At 47.3% G+C, this 19,772-nt stretch overlaps 5 protein-coding genes across 5 annotated transcripts; 3 read left to right on the top strand and 2 right to left on the bottom strand.

Annotated features, from left to right (window-relative positions):
* Window positions 1-62: 62 nt before the first annotated feature.
* Window positions 63-2,465, top strand: BDCG_00692 (AGC/RSK protein kinase; the record flags this gene model as incomplete). Its single annotated transcript, XM_045416203.1, has 2 exons — window positions 63-240; window positions 550-2,465. 2 exons carry the CDS (start codon window positions 63-65, stop codon window positions 2,463-2,465), a joined length of 2,094 nt encoding a protein of 697 aa, XP_045271986.1.
* Window positions 2,466-3,195: 730 nt separating this feature from the next.
* BDCG_00691 (uncharacterized protein) lies at window positions 3,196-6,955 on the bottom strand. Its single transcript, XM_045416202.1, has one exon. The coding sequence runs from the start codon at window positions 6,786-6,788 to the stop codon at window positions 3,726-3,728; it is 3,063 nt and encodes a 1,020-aa protein (XP_045271985.1). The 5' UTR covers window positions 6,789-6,955; the 3' UTR covers window positions 3,196-3,725.
* Window positions 6,956-7,001: 46 nt separating this feature from the next.
* On the bottom strand, window positions 7,002-9,772 carry BDCG_00690 (kinetochore protein ndc80). Its single transcript, XM_045416201.1, has 2 exons — window positions 9,557-9,772; window positions 7,002-9,481 (listed from the first exon to the last, which is right to left on the bottom strand). The coding sequence occupies exons 1-2, from the start codon at window positions 9,599-9,601 to the stop codon at window positions 7,322-7,324; spliced, it is 2,205 nt and encodes a 734-aa protein (XP_045271984.1). The 5' UTR covers window positions 9,602-9,772; the 3' UTR covers window positions 7,002-7,321.
* A 358-nt stretch (window positions 9,773-10,130) lies between these two features.
* On the top strand, window positions 10,131-11,477 carry BDCG_00689 (peroxisomal membrane anchor protein; the record flags this gene model as incomplete). The annotated part of the gene is made up of 4 exons (XM_045416200.1): window positions 10,131-10,163; window positions 10,280-10,560; window positions 10,626-10,710; window positions 10,770-11,477. The coding sequence occupies 4 exons, from the start codon at window positions 10,131-10,133 to the stop codon at window positions 11,475-11,477; spliced, it is 1,107 nt and encodes a 368-aa protein (XP_045271983.1).
* A 375-nt stretch (window positions 11,478-11,852) lies between these two features.
* On the top strand, window positions 11,853-13,731 carry BDCG_00688 (uncharacterized protein). Its single transcript, XM_045416199.1, has 3 exons — window positions 11,853-12,321; window positions 12,468-12,850; window positions 12,959-13,731. Exons 1-3 carry the CDS (start codon window positions 11,921-11,923, stop codon window positions 13,408-13,410), a joined length of 1,236 nt encoding a protein of 411 aa, XP_045271982.1. The 5' UTR covers window positions 11,853-11,920; the 3' UTR covers window positions 13,411-13,731.
* Window positions 13,732-19,772: the final 6,041 nt, after the last annotated feature.

The following is a 19,772-nucleotide window of genomic DNA, read 5'->3' as shown; positions in this document are numbered from 1 at the left end:
TGGAAATAACCGCGATCATCTTCTCAAAAGAACCTCATATCCTGTTTTTTGCTTTATTATCTATGGGACTACGCAGCTCTAACAGCCTTCCGCTTTTCATTATCTCTGCTGGCACCGGGTGCACTTCGGGCCTCTTCTGCCTGCCTCCATTCGACTCTGCTTCCGTGGGCTGCGCAAACAGCTTCCCCAGCACCGTGCCAGGCCCAACTCCAGACAACGTGGTGTGGCTACCGGTGAATGGTCCGTCCTGAATAAGGGCGGACGGTAATCTGGTTATTCGCGCCATTGAGCGTAGCTTCTTTATTGTAACCGCTGTAGACATTTATTTCCGGCCAGAGGTAAGTTTTTGGAACCTATTCTATCTTAACGGTAGCCGTTGGCAAAAATGAGTGAATGAGTGCTTACTTTGCGAAGATATATCAAGGTTAAGAGAACACCGGCCGCCTATCGAGCTGAAATCTACCCCGCAACTTGTCCATGGTGATAACAGGGCTCTACTGGAACGCAAAACCATAACTATCTAAGACAAACCTTCATTCTACTTGATAGGGATGTTCGCGCCTAGCCCGCTGCGCCGCCCCCCCTTGGATTGCGAACCGAAAATTGTTTCGACCCTGCCAAATGGTGGTGATTCAAGATCAGCCAAGCCCTGGACAGCACAGGAAGAATTTACCGTCTCTGATGTTTTTGCTCCACAAATAGACGAAGATTTTGTCCATGCTGCTGAGAAGGCAGACGCACACAACGGGGTAGCGGAAGCTGAAGCAGTTCGAGGTAAATATTCTACGGGGTTTCGCTTATGCCCACCCGAGACTAGCCCCACCAGAAAGGCGACCCCTTCCCAGCCTAGTCGGAAGGAACTGGTTAGCGATACTGGAAACTTAGTGGTGGATGGTTTGGGCCACCGCGGGAAGAATAGACGGAAGAAGAAGTTGCAACGGTCTGCTGAAGTCCAAGCTGCCGCTACCACCGTCCGTGGATTTAATGCCAACGCATCCACCGACGATGAGTTTGATTATTCCAACCCCGGTTCGAAAAACCTTTCCCCATGGCTTCCACCGCGCGTCAATTGTGGGAATAGCCCTGGCCTTCGTCCATCTTCCTTAAATGGAGGGATCAGCACATTGAAACTCCAGCTGGATGCTCTCAGTTTGTCGAATAGTCGCCCCGCATCTTGCAGCACGAGTCATCTTGGTTCTCAGACCCCAAGCTGTGCCAGCGTCACTTCAGACAGCGACCAGACCACCAGCTATGAGGTTCCTTTGGAACATGACTTCGTTAGCCCTGATGCGGATGGCGCCCCTAGTGACGCTATGTCATTTGGCAACAAGGAGTGCTTGAAGAACGACCTATGTCGGAAGATGTCAGCCGTGGACTTTGAGCCTTTGTCGTGTCTTGGTAAAGGAACCTTTGGAACGGTTTTATTGGTTAGGCATTCTATGACGGGCATTCTCTATGCACAGAAACAATTTCGCAAGGCCTCTCTTACAGTACATAGGAAGCTGGTGGAACAAACCAAAACGGAACGAGCGATCTTGGAAAGCGTCAATCGCCATCCATTTGTTGTCAAGCTCTATTATGCCTTCCAGGACCATGAAAAACTTTATCTGATTCTGGAGTATGCACAAGGTGGTGAGCTTTTCACCCATTTGGCTATGGAGCGCATGTTCACCGAAGAAGTGGCTTCATTCTACATGGCTGAGCTGGTGCTGGCACTGGAACATCTCCACCAAAACGTTGGCGTCGTCTACCGTGACCTTAAACCAGAAAACTGCCTTTTGGACGCCGATGGCCACCTTCTCCTAACTGACTTCGGGCTGAGCAAAGTTGCCGTTGATGGTCAAGACCGATGCAACTCATCGCTGGGCACTGTCGAATATATGGCTCCTGAAGTCGTTCAAGGTAAGCCGTACGGCAAAGCCTGCGATTGGTGGTCTCTCGGAGCGCTGGCCTTCGACCTTCTTACTGGCTCCCCGCCCTTCAAGGCCAATAACCACGCCAAGATCCAAGAAAAAATCGTAAAGCAGAAACTCGTACTGCCATACTTCTTAGGCCCAGATGCAAAGGATCTCCTTACCCGCCTCCTGCGCAAGGAACCCCACAAGCGCCTCGGCTACAACATGCCTAAGGACCTCCAAACAATCAAGAAGCACCGCTTCTTCCGCAAGATCGACTGGAAGGCTCTTGAGAGACGTGAGCTCGAACCGCCCATCAAGCCCCTCATCACGGACCCGGCGCTAGCAGAGAATTTCTCGTCAGATTTCACTTGCCTACCCCTTAGCCCTGTTGTCACAAAAAGTGGTTTCCCTGATGCTTGTGATGGTGGGTTTGGGTGTATGGGCTCTGACGGTAACGCTACATATCGGGATATTAATCAGTCCGGGAAAGCGGTTGCGGATGACCCGTTTGGTGGGTTTAGCTTTGTGGCATCGAGTAGCTTGCTGGATAGCGGGCTGGGGAGGTAGATTAATTACTGCTGGGGTTTTGTCCGTTTTGGGTTCCTCTATTTTTTGTTGCTTTTGGGTTATTTCTGCTGTTCGGTTGTAGTTGATTTGATTTTATTCTGTAAGCGTGATTTGAGCAGAGGATCTCTCAGGAATCCGCATCTATAGAACATCTATGGACCATTTAATATATCGCTATCTTCATTTTTTCTACCAATTTCCGTTCATTGCAACCTTTTCTTTTTGACCATCGCGTGGGGTCATAACTTGTGTATCAAATTAGTATCCATATTGAAGACGTATTTATCTCTTGTGGATATTGCTAAGTGTTGTGTATTGTTGGCCGTTGCGGCCGTTGCGGCTATTGCGTGTGGCGATCTCCATAGATCACGTGACCAACCACTATGTTGGTGATTACTTACCATACGGGAAGAACATGTAGGCTACTGGGGCAAAAGAGCTCAATCACCACCAGCGCCTGCTGGTAGAAGGGCCGACCAACCGCGGGACCCCCAACAGAACATAGGGTTAATTTACAGTGATTACACCGTGGATCCACCATTCCACCTGTGTCATGTGTCGCCGATCATAACACATGTTCCATCATTATATTCAGTGACATGTTGCTGAATATTAAACATCAAGATAATGTTGAGACAGTGCAGAACTTTCTAACATTATTATGACATTACTCAGTAACTGTGTAATTGACAGATATTATTATCAAAATACTACTAAGATAGTTAGGTGGGTGCAGAATAGTGATGGTACTTGGCCGGCTCGCCGGTGGAAAGACGGACGTTTCTCGCGCCAAAAGTGGTCATTTTCGGCGTCATTTTCACAGGTCCTCATATTCTACTCCGTAGATGTAAACTAAAGCGATCCATTTCTTTTATCGTACAATCCATAAAGTACAAACCAAGACCTACTCCACTAAAGCAGGGTATATCTTCCGTGCAACGGAACGAGACAACAAACGTAGTGACTAATGAAAGGAAGTCTATATATAATATCATGGGGGAATATGATAAATGAAACCATTAAGCATGTAATGTGGATAACGAAGAAAGGGTATTTGCCTTATACTTTATAAAGAAACGCTGATGCTGATGCTGATGCTGATGCTGATGCTAGCGCCGGGTATGAGATAAATAGGTAAGGTGTAAAAATATTTGAGAGGAGGAACAGTTCAAGATGGCTAGATTCGTGTAAAGGAGATGCGGAAGGCGTGAATATCACACGATGGCCGTAGCGTTTGCTCAACACAAACTTCATTGGATCCTACCTAGGGCCTTTATCCTTGGTCACGGTTGATTTTAGGAGGTTTGCTATTTCCGACTTGCCCAAACTGGCCCCTGACGAAGAAGAATGAGTCTCTTCTTTTCCGTCCACTGCAGTGTCTCGTGCCACCTCGATCCAACAGTTGCGCAACTCCTCCAAAACATCCTCATTTTCCAACTTGAACAACGCAAAACGCCCCCTGACCCAGCCGAAGATATCTTGCCTATCCCCATAGACATAATTATTTGAATAATTCTCCCTAGCGTTGGACTCGGACATGTAAGCTTCACGGACCATTGCTCGCGCAATAATTCGTACCGTCTGCAACGACGGCTGGACGAACTTGGAATGCTGATCAAGATCCAACTGTGGATCAAGCACTCTTTGTCCTATCCCACGGAGTCGTTCAGGCGTTCGCGCTGTGGAGCGTAGCATCACGTTTCCACCTAGGTTGGTATTGGAGGGAGGTCCATCGATACACCAGAGGTGGTATAGCCGTTTACCCGCTTCGCTTCCACTCGTTTCCACGACGGCAGACAGGACTTGATTGAAGGCAGAGCTGGGGATGGTAATTGCGGGTGGCTGCCTAGATTTCCACTGCGGGTTTACCTTCTCGCCTATATCGGAAATGGTTCCTCCGATGGATTTGAACATTCTTAAGAATTGGAAAAGCAACGCCTCATGGTATTTTATGCCCCCTTCGGAATATCTAGGCATTGGGTTGAATTCACCTTGAAGCAACTTGGCTAGAATTTCCCCGGCTTTCATCAGACGGCTTGGCTGGTTTTGCTTGGGGTTTCCTTCTGGCCCGCCAGTGCTGCATACTTTATCTAGTCGTATTATTCCTGCTGCTAGAGAAGCAACTTCCTCGGACTCCCAGCTATCTCTACTGTTTTGAAGGTAGAGTAGAATTTCACTTATTCGGTCCCAGTCGTGGTACTGGATAGCATAGCCGAAAAACGCCTTTATAACAGGAGTTGGCCATGGAAGTGGTACGTCCTCCGCAACGTTACTAAGTAGCTTTGTGTTGTTTATAGCTGTTGCGTATCTAATGATCGCGGGCGCAAGGAGATCGTCCGAGTAACAAACTCGTGGAATAATTGCGCGTCCATCTTCACCAGGAAAAAGTAGTTGACGTGCAAAATCTTGCCCTCCTGACAGGATTGACACTGCTAGCAATTGTGAAAGAGACAAACTCGAGAATCGTGTTAAGGATGCTGCATTCCAACGTGCGATCGAAGACATCGCTTGTGGTGCTACTTGCGCGGTGCCTTCGCCTTCCAACAAATTCGTCTCAGGACTTTCAGTGGGCTCTGTAGAGAGTTGGTGTTCGACAACTGTCTTCGCTGAGTGGTTGCTAACGATGAGTTTGTCGAAAAGGCGATGAGCTCTGTAAACGTGTTCCGTATTGGCATATGATTCCAATACATAATGATATAGCCCTAAAACAACCCCAGACTTGTCAAGGGGGTGGGAACGGGTATTTGGTTGTAGTGACTCGTCAGGCACAATATTGGGAAGGTTTGAAGCAAGCTTCAACACATCTTCAAAAGATTTAGGGTCGACCTCCGGCACAACCCCTCGAGCTTCTATCATGCGAACGACGAGATGGTCAACGTCTCGCGGCCTTAAATAGATATTATTTTCTTTTAATAGCTGCATTAGAGACTCCACGTAATCAAGAATGGAGGTATAATAAACTCCTCGATGTCCGACGCCGACCTTGACGCTGTTATTAAGCCCATCCATCATTGAAGTGACCACCTCGCTGCTTATTGTCCGCCTGCCCAGGCCTACAAAAGGACCCTCCGACGCACTAACATCTGCACTTTTGGACCCACAGGCACAAGTAGCCCAGGTATCATATCGGTCGATTTTGGACGAAGTGATCGCATCTAAGTGGATGGAGTGGCTCGCAAAGCTCTCAACGAACCATCGGGATTTTTTAATTGCTAATTGTCTCAATATCCAGGAACCTTCAATATTGAACCCTCCTTCTACACAGCACCACAAGATAAATTCCAACCATATTTCGGGCCCAAGTGGTCGGACTTGTATTTTGTACTTGGTTGCTGCTGACACGTCTTTTCCAGTAGCTAAAGCAAACGCGGCCGTATCAACCTCATTGCCTATCCAAACAGCATCTGATAGAACGTTCATGATGTGGGATGATAAAAGATGCATGGCAGGGGTACCACGATTCAACTGTTCTGGAACGTGCGACTTAGTGTATTTGTATACTCCATGCGGGATGTAATCTAGGTGATGTAGGCGGGCAACAATCCGATAGAAATAAAACATTGCAGTTCGCGATTCCTCCGGCGGCAGATCAGCTGCCTCGAGCACTATGCTTCCCAAGGCGGGCCATAGTTCCTCCATCGTCCCAATTCGAGTGGATTTCTCTCCCATTCGGCTTGTAACACGCGGACCATCTGTGTGCGAATCAATCGAGTTCAACGATATCTGCCCTTCAATTTGCAGGATTCCGGGAGCCCGAAGCTTCGCACATTCATCACCCGTCATCGAGTCGAAGGACCCGAGACTTGCCCAATCGATGTTTGATGGGAGCGAACCCGTTCCTTGGCTTGAGAAAGGCTTTTCGGCTTCCTCGGCATTGTCAAGCAGTCTGTTGACTATCGCATGAACTGCGGGCCATTTACCGAGTTTGACACCTAGGTGTGCCAGCAGATCATAACCAAGGGAGTCCGGGCTCCGAGCGTGATCCAAAAGGTCTAGAAGAACCAGACATTTCTCCTGCTCCGGCTTTTCTTCCAGGTAATCGTCGTCTTTCGCATCCTCACGTAGTTCCGAAGGGATAAATTTTTCCAATTCTGAAATCCAGCGCAATGGGTTCTTCTTCTCCTCGGGCGGCACGGGCAACGGTCGCTCCTTGTTCCAACTTCGAACCAATAGGGTCGCTACGCTGTCCATGGAGGGAGGAGGGCCAAAATTTCGTGAACGGAAACCGACAAGTTTCCATGATGGGATAATCGCAGAGCCCGGAACAAGGCGAAGTCTATGGCCTAAATATCTTGCGCGGCCTGGGCGCAGGCAAGCCTGCATGACACGATCGAAACGTGGGGGAGCAGGTGAAGAGACCTATGAAGGAGCACGGGAGGAGATATTACGCTGATGAGGCGTTGCATATTTGACTTGGAAGATATTAGCATCCCAGTCCATCAAGATATTTTGCAATGGCGTTGCAAAGTGAGGGTTAACTTGCTCCAAATTGTTTAAAGTTAAAAGTTGAAGCTTTCAGACTTCATGCGCTTGAAAAAAAAGAAAGAAAAAAACGGCTTGAAGAGCTTAGTCAGCCATTAGAAATCCGAGATTCCATTCCATTGGAATGAAAATCTGAAATCTTTGAATATATTTACTACAGGAAGAGCATGGTACACGTCAAGGTAAACCCTAAGTAATCTGTCCATCAAGAAGTATGCCACAAGAAGATGCATTCCATACTCCCAACAAAGCACCAGTTCCGATAAGAAAACTCCCCAAAGTCTTAGTTCAAAACAAAATATACCACCATAAAACATGGCTCCAATGCTATCATGATTCGTAAACCAATTGTACCAATGCCGTCCATAGTTTACCTACATATCCTCGTCATTGGAAGCCTCCCGCTCCCCTTCGCCGTCACCTCCAAGTTCTTGCTCAACTTCATCCACAACGAAGCTTTCATAATCCTCGAGGCTCTTCTGAATGTGCACCTTGAAGCGGATAACGTCGTTCAACATCGTTTCGACCCCGGTATGGAGCTCCTCACGGAGAGCATTCGCCCGAAGAACTAGTTGCTCATATTCGATGGTGGTATTCATCTCTCGCTGCTCCATCAGCTGAACGCTTTCGGTCAGAGTAGCTCGCATTTTCGCAAGCTCCTTTTCCATTTTTTCAATTTGGGAGTCAGAAGTCAACTTTTGGGTTGTCGTAATTTCCTTAAGGCTCTCAAATTCCTCTTCTGCTGCGCGTCGTTTGTGTTCAAGGGCCTCCACTTCACTCCTTTTCTCATCCATGGCCTCCTTGATATTATCCAGGAGGTCCCGGTGATTCATATCCGCATCTAGAGCAAGTTTGCGTCGTTCATTAATTTCTTTCCGTAGAGCGATGAAGTTGCTACGAACAAGGCCACGGAGGTCGAGGTTCAAGAGGTTCGTTGGATGATATCCGGTGAAAGTGTCGGCAAGCAAACGATCGCCTTCTGGCGAGGTCCGAGAAGTCCCCAGCTGGGATGAAGAAAAGTTATTTTCATTCAGATTTAGGTGAAGCTCGTAGTCCTGGCCCTTGGCGTTCGCCGCTGTTGCTGGGATCAGGCTAGTTTGATAGCCAAGAGTGTTAAAGGTTTTGACAATTTGCTCTAGGGATTCAAGCCTTTTATTAGCTTCGGCCTCCTTTTCCATAACCCGAGCATGAGTGTCTTCAAGTTGAACAAGGATATCCTCTACGCTTTTCTGAAGTCGTTCTCGCTCGGAATTCATGCGATCGATATCCTGAGTTGTAATCCCCTGCTTATCCACGCTATTTTGCAGGTCCATGCGTTCTTCATCAGCCTTCTGAAACTCCTCCTCGGTCCTGCTTATCTCCTCGTCAAGAAACTTGATGCGATTTTCGTACTTGGTGATCTTCCCTTGGACATTCTGATTGTAGTCCTCGAATTTTCTCTTATCATCCTCCAAAATCCTGAAATGTTTCTCCAATTTTGCCATATCCGGCGCATTCTTCTCCATTTCCTCGATTTGATCCCGCAGTTCCCTATTTTCTGCTTCAAGCTCCTGCATTTCCTGAACATATTTTTCATTTCCCCGCTCGAAGTCTGCTGCCATTGCTTCAATATGGGGAATAAGGCGTCTTTCCGCCACCTCATCATCTTCATTCTCACCTCCCTGAAGCCAGTCGCGATAGGCATTGGACAGGAAATGAAAGATAATATTATCGCCAGAGATGTCGACACCAGCTTCCGCGCATGCACTGTCGTAGTGTCCCAAGTAATACCGATCAAGCATCTGTGCTAGTTGCATTATCCAGTGAAGCATGCCTAGGAAAGTCGACCAGTTCTGACCACCAACAGCCGCAATTTGGGACTTTGTGATGCTCTTCTCAAATGGGTAACGCAGTTGTTTGAGGATAGGAGGAACTTCGGCATCAATATTTTTCTGAAATTTATAACCTGGATCGATTCTGCGATAAAGCCACTGGAAAATGTAATTGAAATCTTTCTGAGTCGGGGATTTCAGCGTGTTTTGCGTTAAGGAGTGCTTCATCTCTAGCTCAAAATTATTTTGCGTCAGATATTCTAACAGTTCTTGTCCAATTCGCGCCTGGAAAGCTCTGTCTTTGAGCGGGCGTGGGTCTCTAGGAACACCAGCAGGAGCAGGAGCTTGGGTGAAGAATGACTGGTGATGGCTCATTGGGCCACCTATTGACTGGCGCGAGAAAACACTGCTTCGCCGTTGTAGCTGCGGAGGGGGAACTGGATGGGAGGACACAGGTGCATAGCTTTGACGGCCAACGCTGGCGCTGTGAAAGATGTTGCTTGAAACAGACCGTCGGACAGATGAGAGCCCGTTGTCAGCTCCAGATGAAGACCTCTGGAAAACTGGCTGTTGTGGTCGGCCAAAGCCTTGGCCGCCGATGGAAGTTGTGCGCACATGGTGAGACGTGTATGGTGGATTTTGGAAGTTGGCGGCGGAACTCGTTCGTTTAAGTGCAGAGGCAGGTTGAGGGATTGAGGATAGGTTCTGGACATTCGCAAGGGTCTGCGCCAAAGACTGCGTTAGTACACATCAACTTATTTGCCGCTTATTACTTAGCAAAATAATTCATAGATGTACCTCTCGAGGCCGCCGGATACTGAACAGCCCAGTGTCTTGCGACATAGCGTCTGCTCCGGTGAGTTCACCGCGCGCCTGTGCAGGTCACTGAGCGTAATCCAAAAACGATATTAATTGAACGTGCAATTTTATGTCAAGTAAATGCCATCAGATGGCCAAGTCGTCAGCTCTTAAACAACAAACGCAGGTTTTATATCGTAGGTGTCGTCGCGTTTTGCCAGTTGGGATGTATTGCGAAGTAAACAAACCATTTCAATCTTGGCGCTGCCCTCTAGTCGGAAAAATATGTCTCCGTAATCAGCTATCACGAGACTCCGGGCAGCTCCAGCCTCGGCTTTTGCCTTCTCGGCATGGGGTTGTCGCGAAAAGACCTCCCGAGTCTTCCTGCTCCCCTAGACTTTCACGTCTCCATCAACTAATAGACACAGAGATGAAGAAATGATGATCGCTGGATGGGAGTACAACAACATATTTTGGTTAAGAACAGGCTGCGAACATTTTGCCGGTTTCGTTGTGGACCCTTTGCGCTGGTGATACCTTCAGGTCGGGCTGCAAGTGAAAGGTGTAGGCAATCATGGCTCTTCGCGAGGAACTTGTTTCCTCTGCGGTATGTGTGCTTCCCATGCTTTGTGTCATTGTACATTTACTCACTGACAATATTCTGCTCTAGGTTTCATGTACGTTGTTTGATATACGATCCTCAAGGCTTTCAAGAGTCGATAGCTAACAGGCAATTTAATGCACATAGTCCTCCAAGACCCATCGGTTTCCTCTGCACCCTTGGACAAAAAGATTGCTTTCCTACAATCAAAAAATTTAACACAAGAAGAGATCGACCAAGCACTCTCGAGAGTAGGCGAGGATTCGTCTGCGGCTGTTGCTCAGAATCCACCCCCAAGCACTGCAGTTCAGCAATCCAATTACCGACCACGGCCTCCGCAATATGGTCAAAATTATGCATACGGACCCGGGGGTCAATGGCAGCCTATACCGCCTCCTCCAGAGTAAGTTGCATTTCTACATACTCTGTTTTCAGTTTTCGATGTGCTACAGCTGATCCCCTCCGTAGATTGCCGAAACGGGATTGGCGAGATTGGTTTATTATGGCTACTGTGATGGGTGGCGTTGGATACGGCTTATATGCTGTTGCTAAAGTAAGGGGTTTTCTTGTTCTTGGTCCGTGAACACTGTAAACCTAACACCAAAATCACAGCGTTATATCACACCACTTATCTCCCCTCCCACCCCTCCTCAACTACAACAAGACAAAGAGAGCATTGACGAGCAGTTCTCTCGTGCTTTTGCTCTCCTCGATCAGCTGTCAAGCGACACAGCAACCCTAAAGGCAACGGAAGACGCACGAACCGAGCGCCTCGATACTGCACTTCGCGAAGTGGAAAATGTGATTTCAGATTTAAAAACTTCTTCACGACGGCGGGATGAGGACACCCGACGTATTGGGGAGGAAGTAAAGAGTTTAAAAGACAGCATACCCAAAGCCATCGATGGCGCAAAGGAAGGAAACGAAAAGAGACTCAAGGAACTGGGTAACGAGCTGAGAAGTTTGAAAGTCCTTCTCGGAAATCGACTTAGCTCGGCATCCAGCAGCGTCCCAGCAGTTTCTTCTACGCCACGGCCCACCTCCACCATCCCTCAACCAAGTCAAGATACATCCGTAAATCGCCCCAACGGGACAGCTCCTCCATCACAAACTGCCACACCTGCTCCTGTATCCACCCCCGCACCACAACATGTGCCAACTCCTACACCCAGAGAGAATTCCAGCAGCCCATTTTCACAACTTGGAAAGCCTGCAAGCATCCCTGCATGGCAGATGGCCGCTGCCAATAAATCCAAGAATGCTACGGTGGAGAACGCAAGCTCCAGCGATGACCAGCAGGCAAATGCTCCTGCTAGCTAAGCGATGTATGTTTTTAGATAAGATATCAATTTTCTGAGGCGGATATAAATGTCAAACACTGATTCAGTCCAAAACATATTCAGCCGGTTGCCATTGGAATGGTCCCTTTTTCTTTAAATGCGTTTTATGTACTCTATTGCTAGGGCAATTTGTGTTAGTTTTAGCTGGGATTAGCTGGAGCAAGCCCATTTAATCTTATTATTAAATTATACTACGCTTCTCGTATCATATTTCTCATTTGTAGCTATAATTATATAGAGTGGTAATTCGGAAACTTGCCCTGTGCAGTTATGTTATGGAAGTTCCCATAACCATTTTAGCTTGGGATCCAGACTCGGCGTCTTGGCATCAAGTTGCAACTTTCCAACCTCCAAAGTTTCCACTACCTGCGCGATCACCACCACCCCAGATATACAACAGTAAACACCACCATCACAGCCACCATGGATGCATCCAGACACCATCGGGATGAATATTGGAGCTACAGATCTCGATCGCGCTCACTATCACGCTCGCGACCGGTATACTCCTCACACTCCCCTCCCCCCCAGCATTCTCGACGTCGCGATCACCATCGCCGCCACCGCCGTGCCAGCGATGACAGAGACGCACGGTCCCGTTCCCCAGAAAGAAGAAACAGGAAGCACAGCAGGCGAGAACAAGAAAGACGGGCAGTGGCAGCACCAGTCACCCTCCCCTTCGATGCCAGGCCGCTATCCAAGCACGACTTGCAGCTTCTTGAGCCCATGTTCGCGCTGTATCTGGATATACAGAAGAACATTGATATAACGGATCTGGATAAGCGGGAGGTAAAGGGCAGGTGGAAGAGTTTTATGGGGAAATGGTAAGGCGACTGGTTTCCCCTGCCTCTCATCATTCGTGTCCCATCGTTCGTGATTTACTTTTATCCTTTCATTCTCTTTTGTTGGGTGGTGGGAGTGTTGTAAAGCCCTAGCCTTAAAAGAGCAACTTGGTACTGACACATCTGAGGAACCGTGGAGAACTCGCCGAGGGCTGGTACGATCCGAGCACGTTCCAAAAGGCACAGCAAGACAGCGCGGCCGGAAATTACCAGCGTGTCTCTTCGCCTGGAGCCCGGGCTTCCCCGGATTATGGAGAACGTTACGCAAAACCTGGTAGGAAGGATACAAGTGAAACCCGGCGGGAGCGCTCAACCAGCAGTGTCATATCATTAGACCGAAGATCCAAAGACACAGAAGAAAACGAAGACGAAGACGAAGACGAGGAAGAAGAATCATACGGCCCCAAGCCCCCAACACCTGACTCCTCACTTGCCATCGCCAGAAGTAGCGGGGCAGATCAAAAATCTGGCCCGACAATCCCAAGCTTCCAAGACCTACAACTACAACGAGGTTCGCTTCCCTTTCCCTTTTCAATTTTAAAATCCACCCGAATCCTTCCTGGCGCACCCTCCCAAATGTTTAAATAACCCACACCCAAACTAACCCCCATACAAACAGAATCCGAAAAACAATCTCAAACAACCACTTTCATAACACAGCGCAAGGAAACCTCCCTCGCCCGGGCCGCCCACAAGGCTCAAATACGCTCTGCAGAGGAAGAAATCGCCCCGCGCGCTGAACCCGGCACTCGCGAGCGGCGCTTGGAAAAGAAGCGCGAGACCGCCGCTGCCAATCGTGCTTTTGCAGAGTCGAAGACGGGCGGTGACGATGATGGTATAGTAGGGGATGACGAGCTGATGGGCGGTGGCGGTGCAGGTGGAGACGATCTTGCGGCACTGAAGAAGCAGAGGGAGAAGGAGATGCGAAAGAAGAATGAGAGGGAGATTCGGCGGGAGGAATTGTTGAGGGCGCGGGCGGCGGAAAGGGAGGAGAGGTTGAAAGCGTACAGGAGGCGGGAAGAGGAGACAATGAGTGTGCTGAAGGCGTTGGCCAAGCAAAGATTTGGCTGAGGAGTCTATACCCAACTATCAGCAGGTAAATGAGCAGCGAGCTTTCAAGATGTTAATTTATAACCCGATTTTATCTATGTTATATAGGCTATGAGGCTATTCTTGATAACAACCTAAGTAATATATCCCTTCAACGCCTAACCTCCCTGAAAGCCATTACACCGAGCATCGAACCTCGAGACCCCGCGCTGGGAAAGCAATATGTATATATGTACAGGGAATTTCATAAAATTCAAGTGTAACATCAAGTCGTCATTACCGAGGCTTTTAAAAGACTCTCTATCTTTTTTTTCCAATCATTTTTGATCATCTCGAATTTTACGTTGTCGAAACAAGTTTCTCCTGCCTGATCCGATGTGTATTGCTAAGTTCGAATATATTTCGAGCCGTGTGACGGGTGCTATCTCGCCTTCAATCAGGAAGAAGAGCCAGTACCACGGGTATTAGCCTTGTTGGCTTCCTGTCTGCGGTTTTCATTGTTGCTCCAGTTATGGTAACGGCGACGACGACGTTGATTAGTAGCCCTTGACTGGCCTTTATGCTGAGTGGGTGGTACCGCAGTTTCCAAATCAAGCAAAGGGTTACTTCCGTCGACGGTTTGGCTTGTGTTCTTGCCAATATCGGTAGGTTCACTCTTTGTCATTTCCCGACGCCGTTGAAAATCTCTTTGCAGCACAACAACAGAGCCTGATATAGCTTCAGCGGTTTCCTGTCGATCACCTCCCTGTCCCATCGTCATCGTCATTTTTGTGGATAATGACTTGACTCCTTTGTCTCCGCCCTCCATTGAATCGAGCTCAGGATCGTTAACTACAGGAGGGACGTTTTCCTTAGAAGCACTGAAAAGGTCGCCGTCACCATTACCCTTCCCTCCAACGTTACTTGGTCGATAAGTTTCCCCGTTAATATGGCCATTATTGGAAAAGTTATGGGTGATGCTAGTTGGTTGAGGATGCGTTACTGGTAGTGCTCTTGCGACGGAGGCTTGATAAGCTCGGGGAACAAACTCGGGGGCGTCTGGCTTCCAAATCTTTTTCGAGATGGGATTTCTTGTGGAAACACCACTCGAGCAGTTGGGGTTGGTCTGGCTCAACGGTCCAAGGACTTGCTCGTGGATCATGTCTAAGGGCTGATCGCCCCAGTTCCCACTGCTTGCTGTGGCTTCCGGTGAGATGGCGGCAGCATCAGAATCGTCCCGGACTAATGGGCTTCCTCTACTATCCAAAGCGTCGATAGGAAATTCAGCCCCACGCTGCATAGGAATACCACATCCGCCTTGGAAAGTCCACAGTCGGTAGTAATGACCCTTCTGGTTCAGGAGATCTGTGTGGTTTCCTTCCTCGACAATTTGGCCATCCTCAACAACCATAATTTTGTCCGCGTGAATCACAGAAGAAAGGCGATGTCTTAGAGGAAGATGGGTTAGCCAAATTATAATAAACGCTAATAGCCCATTGATGATAGGAGAACTTACGCGACGATAAAAGTTGTTCGGCCTGCCCTAAGGCAGTTTAAGCTCTCCTGAACATGAGCTTCCGTTTCACTGTCGACGCTGCTGGTTGCTTCATCCAAGAGTACAATTTTTGGATTCTTGATGATCGCACGAGCAATTGCAACACGTTGTAACTCACCTCCTGAGAGCTTTTGGCCGCGTTCACCCACCTTCGTCCTATACCCGTCGGTGAAAGTTAAAATCCGATCATGAAGAGCCACGTCCTTGCAAGCTTCAATTATTTCTTCATCGGTAGCTCCAAGTCGCGCGTATCGAATATTGTCCATTATGGTATCATTAAAAAGAGCGGGGTTCTGGGGGACAACGCCAATATTTGATCGAAGACTTTCGAGTGTGGCTTTAGAAATATCTTGTCCGCCGATTTTGACACTACCTGAAGTCGGGTCATAGAAGCGATTGAGCATCTGCAAAATTGTCGTTTTGCCGCTCCCAGTCTGGCCGACCAGTGCTGCGGTCTGTCCAGCCTTGACCTTGAAGTTCACATTCTTGAGAACCTTTCTTTTTCCATCGTATGAAAAATTAACATCAACGAATTCAATATCACCACGGTCGAGACACATGGGCTTTGCATTTGCACAGTTAGTAACGGTTGGTTTCTGTTCCAGTAACTCTAAAAGTTCTTCCATATCTATCATATCCATAGCCAGGCTTCCAAACCCAGATGCCACAAGCTGAAGGGGGCCAGACAGTTGCGCCCAATAACTAAGAAGCATAATGAAGTTTCCGATCGGCTTGGTTCCTTTGATAACTTGATAGACCGCCATAAAACAGGCAATTGACAATCCCAGGAGTAAGAGCAGGGATTGAACAGACTCTTGCATATGTACCCAGAGCGTATGCTGACGGCGAGAGGCTAACTGGTCGCTAATTCGTGAGGAGTATCTCGATTTCTCGTAGGATATACGATTGAAATATGAGACTGTGTACCAGTTGGTCGTGGTTTCACCCAAGTGGGTAAACTCTTTCGTCATGTTAGCAACGAATTCTCGGCGCTTCTTTGCCTGTGTATCGAATATTTTGCTAGATGTCCACATAAACAACACAGAGATAGCTGCAACGTCCAAAGCCATATAAGCGTCGAATAGATAATATAAAACGCTAACAGCTAATGCAAGGTCAATCACCATAGGCCCGATGGTAAAACAAAGCTTGCGGACCATATTATTGACACTTTGACCTCGGGCCACTAATTGATAGAGATGCATGGAACTTTTACTGTCATGATAGTCGCTTGACAGGGTCATGATTTGGTTGTATGCTGCTGAGCTCAGATTCTCGTATGAATACTCCTCTAGCGGTATCCACAAGAATTTCGTAATCGCAGGCAGACCACAGCTGGAATCAAGGAATCGAAGGGCAACGAAAAGAGAAAGTTCTTTCCATGGGAAAATTCCTACGAGAACGTTAGCAATCTTAAAATGTGGGAGTAAACTGGGCTAGAACCGGGCTACGTCAAGGTGCTTTGCGTACCGTTATTTTTGCTGAGGATGTTGGTAATGAGCCCTATCTGAAGAGGGAGGACGATATTCATGATTCGTTGGAGCACCATACAGACGCCAACACCCAAATATCGCAGTTGAAGTTTTGGTTTTCTCGAAGGCCAGTAGAATGGCACAATAGCCTATATCATGGTTAGCCAAATCAGACAAAGTTGTATGAACGTTGACGGCTATCTCGGATTCCACAAGATAGAATTTTCGACATACCCGCAAGTTTGTAATAAAGGCCCACAAATTCACCTCTTTCCGCTCCAAATCCACTTTACCCTGATTATTCCGTTTTGGATCTATTTTAGACTTCTGGGAGCCAGCAGTCTCAGTTGAAGCACTCTGCGAATTACATGATCCGTAAGGGTTCTCGGTCCCATCTCCCTGAATCTCATTTGCAGAGTCACGTAGTAGTGGAGTGTTTTCTTCATCATCACCAACTCTCTTGGCCGTACACAGGCGAGAACTGAAAATAATACAGGGGAGGGAAACTAGGATAGACAGTCGGATTGCCTGAGATATCGCTGTGGCGCTGGACAACTTCGTTCGAGGGAAGTCAAGCCGAAGGTAGAGAAAAAGAAGCACAAGTTCAAAAACAAAATAGAGGAGCCAAGACCCATAAAGAGGATAGCCTGGGAGGGTTTTAGAATCGATATAGGCCAAAATAGTGCTGAACCAAAAAAGAGAGGAAGCCAATGCAAAGATCTACCGGTTGGTACAGTTAGCTATATTCCTATCGCACATCTGGGATCTCAAGGCACAAGGTATACTCACGATGGAGTCCTGCGGCGGGGAGACGACAGTTTTTGAAACCGAGGCAGATATCAACACCATTGAATCGCCAAGCTACGCGCATGAAAAGAACTTATCAGATTAACAGTTCCATTTCTTAAAATGACAACAAACCCATTTATAAGTTCCAGGGGTAAGTTAACGGAATATCCCGCTTCACCACTTACATAAGTCGCTAGTACAAGGAGCATAATACAGCCAAGTGTAAGTCTGAGGCGCTTCGGCTGTTGAACAGCCGGTTTCCTCTTCTTGGAGGACGGGATGCTTTTCACAAAGGAAGCAACAAAGTAATATATCGCAGCGATTATGGGGAGGAAAGAGTGCAGAAGCCGCACAGCCCGTAATTCAAGCCCATGTTCCACTTGAAGTTCCATCGTGATAGACGCGATATTGCGACTGGGCATGCCGATCTAAACGGATGGCCGTCCGTCGTGAGTAAGATGCGCGCTGTGTTGAGTAATGCGGAACACAGAGAAGGTAACCGGCCTAAACCAAGCGGATTACAAATCTCAAGAGGGCATAAGCAAGATGCAACATAGACGAGGCTTGCAAAATACACTGAAGAACAGCAGAAGATGTATCTTGAGGTCGATCTGAAATCAACATGAAACAGGAGGAGAGAAAGAAGAAGACTTTTGTTTATCCGCAAACCGTGGGGAAAGAGAAAGACAGAGCTTTACATCAAACCTAACCAACGGGAAGGAACAGATGCGGCAAAGAAGCCCGGACGCATCAACACGGCAATATAAAACACAGCAGAAGCAGCAAACGCAGTTGCACAAGAAGGGAAGACCCGTAGACAGGCGGCCTGAGGGAGCGACAGCCAACCCGCAGTTCCTCTGGCAGAATCCGTAGAACAACCCCCTATATAAAAATGAGAAAAAGCTGAAGGAAAAAGGGAAAAAGGGGTTATATTGCTTTGTCGCGCGTGGGATGGTCGGGTTGTTCCTTCGTCTCTCATTAAAACAAGCAACGCAGCAATTGCACTCTCCGAACGCCAGACCCTTTCTAGAGTGGTGATTGAAACGAGTAGAGTAGTAGGTTCCTCCCGGAAGCAAAAAAGGGAAAAGAAAAGAAAAGAAAAGAAAAGAAAAGAAAAGAACAAGAAAATAAGAAAATAAGAAAATAAGACCACGGCAAAGCCAACGGGAACAAGGTACAAGGCAAAAAACGAAGGGAAATACTCTTATCAGGGCAATAGGCAATAAGGGGGAGTAATTGAACAAATTAAACAACCCTGATATAAGGTTCGCAAAGGTCCGTGTGCCTAACCATAAGATAATGATCTCGAAGGGAACTCTCTTGCTCTTACACTCCCTTCTCTGACGGCAGCAAGGCGGAAAAGGGAAAAGGTGAACTGTTAAAAATATAGAGGGATGCCCAGTTGGGGAGGCTCAAAAACGAACGAGACAGCAGTAGCAACAGCAGAATATAAAATAAACCCAGGTAAAATACAGAAAGCAAAGGAAGACCCCCTATGAAGGGATAACGAATGGAAAAGGGTATTAAAATAATTATAACCACCCGTCTCTTTAGCACAATAAACACTAGAAATAGGGCAAAGAGAGGAAGAAAGAAAGAAGTCCAGGAAGTCAAAACATATGTAACCGGGAAGTCTAAGAAGTCATTAAGAAAATCAAAAGGTCTGGAGATTCAACAGAACAAAGCCAGCGGATCTATAAACGCTAAACAGAAACGTTGTTATTTATAAATGAATCCCACATAAGGTTCTTTTTATTTTTTAAAATTGTGTGCCGTTCGACAAGTTCAGTGTTTAGCTCAACGAATGAACAGCTGGCAACGAGCGTCAGGTTAGACGAAGGGGGGAAGAAGAAGAAGAAGAAGAAGAAGAAGAAGAAGAAGAAAGGGAGAGAGACAGCGAGACAGGCCGCCACAAACAAAAATGAATGGATATTCGAATTATTAGACGGAGGCAGCAAGTACGTGTCATTCAGGTCAATTGATGCGGAATCTGATAACTAGTCGTTTGAAAGCGTGATTAAGCGGCCGTCAAGTAATGTTCTATGCTGTCTGTCTCTCTGATCAGTCGCTATACTTCCTCCTTCTTGACCGAGATAATAAGTAACTCCGATGTACAGATAGGGCAGGGGGCGGTAGCAGTTAGGTATACCATGAGAAGCTTGGTCGTTCGGCGTCGGGTAGGTTCAATTATAACACTGCCACATTTCCATTTCTCAAGGCCAATTGATTGCTAGATGAAAAAAAAAAACAAATAGACAAATCCCCGACTTCCCGGAACGAAAAAAAAGAGTGATACTCGAGAAATGGTGATAGAGAGCTATGAAAGTGGAAGAGACAGGGAGATATTTGTGTCGCAGAGAAAGAAGAAATGGGATGCACGGGTTGAATAAAAAGAAGTTCTCTGTTTGTGGTAACTAAGTTAACTAAGTTAACTAACTTGAAAGATGATAAATCGGTCCCCCTGGAATTCCGGAAGCTACTTCTGTGGATACTCCTTGGGCTCTTTTAACCTTGACCCTAAGCTACGCTGCGTAACTAACTAATGAGGGTCCAGAACTCGAGACGAAGGTCTTGATGGAGACAAGAGA

This window comes from Blastomyces dermatitidis, assembly GCF_000003525.1.
Source record: "Blastomyces dermatitidis ER-3 genomic scaffold supercont1.1, whole genome shotgun sequence".
Lineage (NCBI taxonomy): Eukaryota > Fungi > Ascomycota > Eurotiomycetes > Onygenales > Ajellomycetaceae > Blastomyces > Blastomyces dermatitidis.
This window is presented reverse-complemented; position numbering and strand designations above follow the sequence as displayed.